At 56.2% G+C, this 9,335-nt stretch overlaps 1 protein-coding gene across 2 annotated transcripts; it reads right to left on the bottom strand.

Annotated features, from left to right (window-relative positions):
* Window positions 1-1,570: 1,570 nt before the first annotated feature.
* On the bottom strand, window positions 1,571-7,843 carry CDX2 (caudal type homeobox 2). Of its 2 annotated transcripts, none has more exons than XM_027588013.1 (3): window positions 6,989-7,843; window positions 3,326-3,471; window positions 1,571-1,849 (listed from the first exon to the last, which is right to left on the bottom strand). In XM_027588013.1, the coding sequence occupies exons 1-3, from the start codon at window positions 7,527-7,529 to the stop codon at window positions 1,601-1,603; spliced, it is 936 nt and encodes a 311-aa protein (XP_027443814.1). In that variant the 5' UTR covers window positions 7,530-7,843; the 3' UTR covers window positions 1,571-1,600. The 2 variants fall into 2 exon arrangements, with proteins under 2 accessions (XP_027443814.1, XP_027443815.1); XM_027588014.2 differs by having other exon boundaries at window positions 1,586-1,849; window positions 3,330-3,471.
* Window positions 7,844-9,335: the final 1,492 nt, after the last annotated feature.

Here is a 9,335-nt window from a genome sequence, read left to right as displayed (position 1 = left end):
TTATAATGGTTTTTGAATTCTTTGTGGAGTGGGGGGGGGGGGTGTGGGGCAAGGGAGGGAGTTTTGCAACACAGGGCAAGGAGTGGAGACACACAAGGCTCACAGAAATGCCCGGTGATTCACAGAAGACTGTATTCCTGGAAATGTTCCCTTGAGAGAACAGAAAATAGAACATTTTTACTGAATGCTTATGTTTAGCTAGCTGGCCTGCGGGCCATCCCTAGGGTGAAGGGAATCACTGATGAAGGGTGATGTCTGCAGCTGCATCAGTGCGGATTTGATGAGATGCTAGGAGGGGACTCTCTCACCCCCACCTCACCCCCATAATTCTCCGCAGCTTGGAAGCAGCTGACCATTCAGATGTGCATTTTGCCCAAAGGCACCCCCAGGAGAACCACACATTCCACAATCCAAGGTTGGGCTCAGGCTTGGGGGCAGGGAAGGTCTCAGAACCTGCTCCCTCAGGCTTCTGATGCTCTGGGGTAAAATGAGGTTGTCCAGATAAGCTTCTCCACCCTGTCTCTGATTTTTCTAATACTAGCTTGCAAGTAGACAAGATATTTCATTTCTTAAAAAAAATAATAATTCCGGATAAAATCTGAAGACGATAAATACAGAATCTGAAATCTGGAAAGCTCATTTATCTCTCTCTTTTTTTCTTTTTAGAAAAACTTCAACTGTGTCCAAATACCCCCCACTTCCCTTCACCATATCACTTCTCTCCCCATGGATCCAGAAGGCTTTTTAAACGCTGGCTTGGATGTTACACAGACCAACAACCCAAACAGCAGCAACAACAAAAACTCCCCTTCTTCATCAGCCCCAAGATTGTGAAAATGACAGGAAGTCCAGGTTGGCTCTGGCATTTACAGCACTGACATACATTCAGCCCAGAGAAGCTCTGGTGACAGGCTTTCTAAACAAGGCCCTGTCCTGGGCCCTCTTGTCAGGCCTGGAGTCCAATAACCACGCCCCTCACACCATGCACCGCACAGAACACCAGCCAAGCCTTTCCTGGTCTGGGAAGGGGAGAGAAGAAAGACAAAGACCTGGGGGTTCTGCAGTCTCTGGCAGGTCCAGGTTTCTATCTTAGCTGCCTCTGACTTTTGCAGTTAAATCTTCCCTGCCCTTGAGGCAGGAAGGACCAGCCGGCCCTTGAATGGCAGTGAGTAGGCAGTAGCCATCTTGGCTTCAAGAACTGGCATTCCCCCTGAGTCCCTCTCTCCCCTCAGCTTCGACCAGAGATGCGTCCCGTCCCGCAGATTCTGGAGGCCAAGAGCTGGGGAGGATGGGGCTGAAAGTCTGGTCTGGTTAGCCAGTCCAGGCAATGCTTCTGCCAGTACTAAACGAAGCCCCAGTTGTCACAGCCCATCTGGCTGGCAGAAAGACCAGAAGAAGTCCAAATCTGGGAGAATGTCTTCCTTGAGGCCTCCGACCCCACTTGTCTTTACTCCCGGCCCCCATTTTTCCTCTGAGAGCTAGGTGAGCGGGCGTGCATTTGTGCATGGGAGGGGAGCGGCTCTCTCCTGAGGATTCTAGCCGAGTCTCTGCGCCCCGTGGCTCAGCCCGGAATCGCTCTGCTGCTGCCGGCCACTGTAGGTCACTGGGTGACAGTGGGGTTTAACACCCCCGCTGCTGGGCCCAGAACCCCAGGGACGGAGCCCGGCACTGAGCCTGGCAGGGCAGACACAGGACTCAGAGGCTCCGGGACGCTTCTCAGAGGGCCTGGCTGGGGCTGGGGAGGCGGCGGGGCAGGCGCCGGGGCTTGCGGTGGAGGCGGTGGTTGCTGCAGCTTCTTCTTGTTGATTTTCCTCTCCTTGGCTCTGCGGTTCTGAAACCAGATTTTAACCTAGAAATAGAAAGCAGAGAAAAACAGAGGGTGGTGAAGGAGCCGATGCAGGAGGGAAAAGGAATGGCCCTCAGCACCAGCAGCAGTATGTCCCTCTGCAGCTGAAGAAGTACCCCCTTGGACTCAAGGACCCCCAGGCCTTCTCCCAGGCTTCTATCTGAGAGCCCCAGGACAGCCCAGCGCTGCAGCCCTCCCCCGAGCCCACGACGGCCTCGGCAGAGAAGCGCCTTCCTCCCTCCTCGTTTGCCACGTTTCCTTCCAAAGCAGCCTTTATCTATAGCTTTACTGCAAGAGTTCAGAGTCTCAGAACCAGGGAAAACAGAAACTGCAGAGCCTTTTCTACAACAAGCAAGAGAAGACCAGCATGGATATACTTCAAAATGACAACCTTGGGCCTCTCAAAGCTAAACTGAAATGTAATACTCCTCACCTTAAAGCTGAGAATGAGATTTTTTTAAAAAAAGATTTATCCATTTATTAGAGAGAGAGAGAGAGCGTGCGTGTGCGCGTGCATGGGGGGTAGGAGGGGCAGAGGGGGAGGGAGAGAGAGTCCCAAGCAGACTCTGCACTGGGCTCGATCCCACAACCCTGATATCACGACCTGAGCCGAAACCAAGAGCCAGATGCTTAACCGACTGTGCCACCCAGGCGTCCCCTGGGAACGAGATTTAATGTGGGGCTTCCCAGGGGTGGATTTGGCCTGGTTTTTTTCTAGACCATATGGAGTGTTCATGAGTCAAGCCTCACTCTCGTTTTTATGGGCAGGGATTAGGGTCTTATATTAATTTTTCCCCAGGTATGGTGCTGGGCACAAAGAAAATAGGTCTGTAAGTCTTCTTGCACCAAAATAGAATTCTGGATTAAACTACTCAGTTTTTCCAGGGCGCCTGGGTGGCTCAGGTTGTTAAGCGACTGCCTTCAGCTCAGGTCATGATCCCAGAGTCCCGGGATCGAGTCCCACATCGGGCTCCCTGCTCAGCGGGGAGTCTGCTTCTCCCTCTGGCTTTCTTCCCTCTCGTGCTCTCTCTCATTCTCTCGTTCTCAAATAAATAAATAAAATCTTAAAAAAATAAAAAATAAACTACTACTCAGTTTTTTTCTTGCACCTTCCAGGTCCCGGAGAATAGGGGAAAAAAAAAAAATCAACATCCAAAAAAGACAACTAGAGGTGGAAGGACTTTTCTAAAAGCATTTGGAAAGAAATACTCTCTATCCTCCGGATTTATTTATTTATTTACTTGCTTACTTACTTACTTACTTTAAGGTCTACACCCAACGTGGGGCTTGAACTCAACAACTGCGAGATCAAGAGTTGCATGCTCTGAGCCAGCCAGGTACCCCTCTATCCTCCTACTTTAATCTGCCCACAGAACTGGGTGGATTCTGGGGTCCAGCTTCTAACTATGCCTGAGGAATGCCCCCACCCGTCCCCCCCAGCCAGTGACCAGGCCCTGGAGGGAGCAAGGCGGTTCCCACCTGCCTCTCGGAGAGCCCCAGTGTGGCAGCCAGCTCGGCTTTCCTCCGGATGGTGATGTAACGACTGTAGTGAAACTCCTTCTCCAGCTCCAGCCGCTGGTGATCCGTGTACACCACTCGGTATTTGTCTTTCGTCCTGGTTTTCACTGTGGAGAAAGGAGAAGTTAGGCTGAGAACTGCAAGGTGGCCCATCAGTCATGGGTAATGACAAACCTCCCTAACCCAAGGGCCATTTCTCTTCCTCCATCGCCCCAGGGGGCCAGGGTTTGGCTGGTTCCTGCCAGGTCTGACAAGACCCCCCAGGGGGTCCTGAGGGGAGGGTGCGAGGCTATCCAAGACAACTAAACTAACCTTGGGGTTAAGTGGTTTTTAAATATGAAGAAAAACTAAAACTGCATAGGCACATGATAACAGAACCCAACCACCCTTCTGGAAACCAAATATAGTACTGCAGCAGGCTAGGCCCAAAGGGCAAGGGGGCAGGACGAATCTCCAGAGTCCTGGGAGTACTCAGATTTTCAGGCCTGCCAGAGATGGAAGACCACCCTAAAAACAGCTGAGGATGTGGGGGTGTGCTGGTGACAATGTGTGGGATGGTGGTGTTACTTTCTGTTTGCTTTATTAAAAGTGGAAAAGTGGGTGCAGGAGCTGACAGATTCCCTCAAGTCACCAAAATCTTGGCCCATCGGGTGGAATTCTGAGCTGGGGTCTGGCAGGCAGAAAAATCCTCCCGCCGGCAACACTGTATACCTGGCAGAACCCGATTTGGCATTTAGCACTTTTTCTTTTTTAATCCCCCATTTATTTCTGCTACAAACTCTGCCAGAGCTATCCAGACCAGTGATCTATGCTCATTGGATTGAGTCAACATATTAAACCTCAGATGGATTGTTTTACTGAAGGGCTTTGACAAATAGTGCCGTCGTGGTTGGAGCAGGCCCGAGCCTGGCGTCTGCCCCGGGTCTGTCCTGGGTCAACCCTTGGCAGGGCCCTGGCCGGGAGCTCTTCCCTCCGCGCGGCCCCAGGTCCAGGTCTTCCTGCAGCCGAACAGGTTCAGCCGCCCGGTGCCCAGTCCTACAGGAAGATCTAAAGGGTCTGGGAGTTTCTTGGAGGTGTTTAATGCCCCGCAGGCCGACTTTGTTCAGGTAGAACCCTTTGCAAACCACAACAAAAGCGCCCTGGGAAGATACAGGCGGGATCAGAGGGAGCTCCCCCGAGCCGCTGAAAGGGGAACACAGCCGCAAACAATGCAGGACAAGGCGATCTTATCAAAGAAAAGCTCTTTCAATGCCTTAATAACAACCGCATTCTGTTTGAATTACCACTACTGAGCAAATGGCGGTCCTGGCTTTTATCCCCCTCCCCGCCAGGCGCATTAACATAAACACGGCCCGGCAGGCGCATTTGAATGGGCGCAGCGGCCCGGACCCCGCGCCGGCTAGGAAAGTGAAGAGAACTAACACGTTCTGAGAGCTTTCCAAGTGGAGGGCGCGTTCACACGCGTTACCCGCCTCAAACCCACTCGAGGCTGCCAGCGGTAGTCGCCCCGTTTTACAGATGAGAAAACTGAGAATCAGACTAGGTCACGCAGGTAGTATCAGGCGCGGCTGACACTGCTGCCAGGTTGGAGCCTAACGCGCACCTCCAGGGCTGGGGAGCAGGGCGCAAATAAAGCTCTCGGAGCTGAACATCTCATAGCGGTGCTCGCCTTGGGGTGCTTGGGAGTGGGTCTTGCTCCAGCGCCCCCCTTTCAGTACCCCGGATGGGCCGGGAACGCGGTGACCAGGACCCTTGAGCGTGCCGCGGCCCGCGCCCCAAGGGCCTTGGAGGCGCCCCGCACCCCCTGGGAACCGAGGAGGGGGCTGGAGGAGGGGAGAGATGAGAGGGACTTGTGAGAATTCATTATTGACTGCGAAAGTCACCACCCTCTTTCCGGGCCCTAAAAGAGACAATGGCAGGGCTGGGAAGGTGTATATCAAAGCGAGCCGGGCCGAGGACCAACCCCCTAGGCCCTTGACAGATGATGCTCCGCAGAGGAGTCGGGCTCTGGCCCGCGGGCCGCGGCCTCCCGACATTAACATCACAAGGGCGCCCGGCGCCGACTGCGGCCTTACCACCTCGGCGCGGGACATCACAGCGGCCTCTCATCTGCTGACCCCGCGGCCTGGGCTCCTGTGGCTCCCCTCCCTCTCCCCCTCCCCGGCCCAGGCCCGGCGGCCACTCTCCCGGGACACACCAAAGGTCTCCCTTAGAGGCCCCCGTCGCTGCCAGTCGCGCCCCAGGCAGGCTCCCTAAGAGAGAGCCTTCTCTGAGACGGCGCTCTGTTCAGACGACGGCGCCTCCTCTTGGGGAAGGGACCTAGCCGAGGCTCCGAGGCTGGCCCTGTGGCCTTCTCCCTGGGCGGCCGCATTTCCCACCCGCCATGTGCCTAGTGACGCAAATACCGATGCCCAGAGACAGCCCCCAAGGACTTCTCTGATTTATACGGCTGTAATTGGCTATAAACCTCTGCAAAGTGGCCATAACCTGTATGCGGGCCGGGCTGGGCCAGAAAGAAGGGAAGATTAAAAAAAAAAAAAAGCGGAAGTGCAGAGGGCTAGGAGGACTTCGAGGAGTGCAAAGGGGACGCCAACAGGACTCTCCCACCACACCTATTCGCGTTTCCTTCCCACTTTGACACACATCCCGGTCTCAGAAGGGGCAGACCCGGAACTAATGAGCCCCCACAATCTGGCAAGCCTAGGATGTCTGCAGGGACATCTGAGCAAGCTTCTTGAACGTAGGTGCGCGTGCGCGCGCGCACACACACACACACACACACACACACACACACACACACACAAAACCCTGAGACCCTGGAAAGGAAGGGTGGGGAGAAATGATCCCTGTCTGGAGCAGAGGCTGAATCCTCCCCAAGGATTCCTCCCCTTCCCCCTCCGCATACACAGGAGGACCCCCACGACTTCTTGCCCCTAGCCCTCCAGCTTTTGATTGAACTAACTCCTTTGCAAATCAAAGGTTCAATGAGGGGGCGCGCTCCTTTCCCCTTGGTTCCTGGGGCCATTCCCGCAACTGCGGCTTTGCCCGGTCTCCCTACTCGCCATAGCTCTTGAGATCCCTTGAATTGGCCCGAATGGCCGAATGTGGTTCCACGCACAGCCTCGCAGCCCTCCTGGTCCCCCAGGCCACCATTCTTCTTGAGTGGCTCAATGGCGTGGAAAGAAATGCTCTAAAGCCCGGCCCGGTCGAGTGCGAGGCTCCTCTGCCCCGCGGCTCGAAGCTGCGCACCGAGCGCGAGCCGCAGCAAGTGGGGAGGCGGCGCTCCTGCACAGCCGTGCTACGCCGACATTCCGGGGAGTGTCCCGAGAGTGTTGGGACGGTACGAATGAAGGACCCCTGGAAAGAGGAAGGTGCTCCTCTGCCCTAAACCGAACACGGGCTGGGAAACCAAAATATTCACTGCCCCCCCCGCCCGCTCCCCGCTCCCCCGCCGCCAGCCAGCCCAGGCGCAGGAGAGAAGCCCCGCAGTCGAGGCCCCCTGAATTGGTCTCCCGCCCCGGCCCTCCTGGCGCGGAGCTCCTGGACAGCTCTGGACGCCTCCGTCCGCCCGGGACATGCGGCCCGCCCGGCAGCCCCGTCCTGCGGGACGCCGCCACCGCCTACCTTGGCTTCCGAGGGACGGCTGCGCGGGCTTCCGCATCCACTCGCACAGGTTCCGCCGCTGGCCGCCGGGGGACAGCTGCTCGGCGGCGGCCGTGGCGGCGGGCCCCGGAGGGCCGGGGTTGAGTGTCTGCAGCAACCCCGAGGCACAGGAAGGCGCGGCGGCCGGGTGGTGCGGGTGGTGGTGCGGGTGGTGGTGCGGGTGGTAGTCGGCGGGGCTGCTGTAGCCCATGGCGGCGGCCGGGGAGCCCCCGTTGAGGCCGTGGGCGACGGCGTTGGCGGCGGCCGCGGCGCCCCCCGGCGCGTAGCCGTTCCAGTCCTCTCTGAGCGGGGCCCCGTACGCTGCGGGCCAGGACGGCCCCGGGGACTGCGCGCTGTCCAAGTTCGCGGCCGCGGCGGCCGCAGCCGCCACATGGTAGCCGCCGTAGTCCGGGTACTGCGGGGGACTGACGAAGTTCTGCGGGGCCAGGTTGAGGCCGCCAGAGTGGCGCACGGAGCTGGGGTACATGCTCACGTCCTTGTCCAGGAGGTAGCTCACGTACATGGTGGCGAGGGCCCGACAGCAAACCTCACCATGCTGCCTGGGGACCGACGCTGGAGGCTGCCGGAGGGCGCGAAGGGGAAGGGGCGAGGGGGCGCGGAGAAGGGCGGCTGGCTGCGCCCCAGCCCGCGGAGCTCCGCTGGCTCCTCGCGGCGCTTCTGCCTCTGAGGCGGTCCCTCCCTCTGGCCTGCCTCCTCCCTCCTCCCTTTCTTCCTTCTTTCCTCCCACCTCCTTCACACTGGGCTGCAGAGGCGGGGAAGACCCGCCACAGGCTGGAGTGCGGAGCCCCAGGCCAGCGGCCTTTCGTGATTAACGAGTGTTTACAAGACTCTATTAGTAATGACACAGACACCAATGGCTGGAGACGTCGAGGCGCAGCGCGCACCCGGCGCACAACCCCCCGAAACACGATTTGCATTTTAAAAGATAAGGGGATGGGGGGGAGCTCCAGAGACCCGATCACAGCTAAATATTCAAACCTTTATTGTTAAGAGCTTCCTCCTTCCAACCTGGTGCACTTTAACCTCCAATCACAGGTTCAAAGAATGAAATCAAGAGACTTGCAAAAGAGGTGGGGGGGAGAGCTATCTTGGTGGGAATCTGGGCTTAGAAACTGAGTAGTAGTGTGTATGCATTTGCGGGGTGGGGGGGGGCATCAAGAAGCTCCTTCTATACCAAAGAGAAAAGAAAAGGGAAGCCATTACTTTGATGACAACGTTTTTGACCAACCCGAGAGGTGACGAGCCGAGCCCTAAGAGATGAGCCGGTGCCTGCCCTCTCTGAAGCTCCTGGACAGAACGACTGTCGCGCCAAACAACTGTCACTGCTAATCGGTTATTTTCTTCCCCCAAAGAAACTCTTGCCTCTCTCACGACATAAATGAGGACCCTAGCTTCAGGCTGCATCTCCGAGTTCATCTCACATTTGGGATTTAAGTTAAATTAAGGCAATTAATTTTTTAAAAAGCATTTACATCCAAGACTCAAAATTGTCAAACCAAGGAGACTGTGGTAGAAGTCAGACTAGTGGAGGGCAGTAACAGAGGGGGGCAAAAAGGGGTTGCTAGAGTGCTGGCAAAGTTCTCGGTTCTTGAGCAGGGTGCTGGTGACACAGTATGTTGTCTGCGAAGATTCAGCGAGCCCACACGGAGATGTTTATTTTACTTAAATAAGTGGTTAAAAATCAAGGAAAGAAGAGCCAGAATTTCTGCTAATAGGTACCTAGGTATATGTCATATATCATACCTTTGTCTTAAAAAGACTTTCTGCTTTACACAGTAAAACACTATCTGAAGAAAATTGTCTTTCATCTCTAGGAGTCCGAAAGGGAACCCGGGCCATTAGTAACGATTGCTTCTGAAGAACTCCGAGTAGGGAAGAGTTGAGAAAGGCTCCTCCTTGGTTTTGAAGCACTGTGTCAAGGGGCCCAGGGCTCAGTGGCGGCTGCTGAGACCTGTGTTGCGCGGCCTGGCTCGGGAACTGCCCCGACAGGAACACAAGGCGATGCGAGTCGTCTTGCGCACTCGCCCATCGCCCATCTCCGTTTAGCTACCGCAGGGAGCGGACCCGCGGTAGCCTTCCAAGCCTTCTCTCCAAGCCCAGCCCGCGCTGCCAGACTAGGATTTGAGGATCACAGCAGCCTGGTCCGCAGACTGGGCAAGACGTCTGGGTGGCTTTGAACGGTCTCGGAACCAGCGGGACGCTAGCCACTCATCTCCAGATCTGCACTTGTCGGTTCTCATTGTCAAGCGCTCCCTGGTATTTGTCACTTCCCCTTCTCATCTCTGGAGAGCTCCTTCCAGTGCCCTTT

The sequence above is a fragment of the Zalophus californianus genome, chromosome 3 (assembly GCF_009762305.2).
Source record: "Zalophus californianus isolate mZalCal1 chromosome 3, mZalCal1.pri.v2, whole genome shotgun sequence".
NCBI lineage: Eukaryota > Metazoa > Chordata > Mammalia > Carnivora > Otariidae > Zalophus > Zalophus californianus.
This window is presented reverse-complemented; position numbering and strand designations above follow the sequence as displayed.

Excerpts from the sequence above, each read along its gene's own strand:
- CDX2 (XM_027588013.1), bottom strand. The coding sequence starts at position 7,529 with ATGTACGTGAGCTACCTCCTGGACAAGGACGTGAGCATGTACCCCAGC. Across the intron at positions 3,472-6,988 it reads GCCGTCCCTCGGAAGCCAAG|TGAAAACCAGGACGAAAGAC; the intron begins GTAGGCGGTGGC and ends CTTTCTCCACAG. Across the intron at positions 1,850-3,325 it reads TGGGGCTCTCCGAGAGGCAG|GTTAAAATCTGGTTTCAGAA; the intron begins GTGGGAACCGCC and ends TTCTATTTCTAG.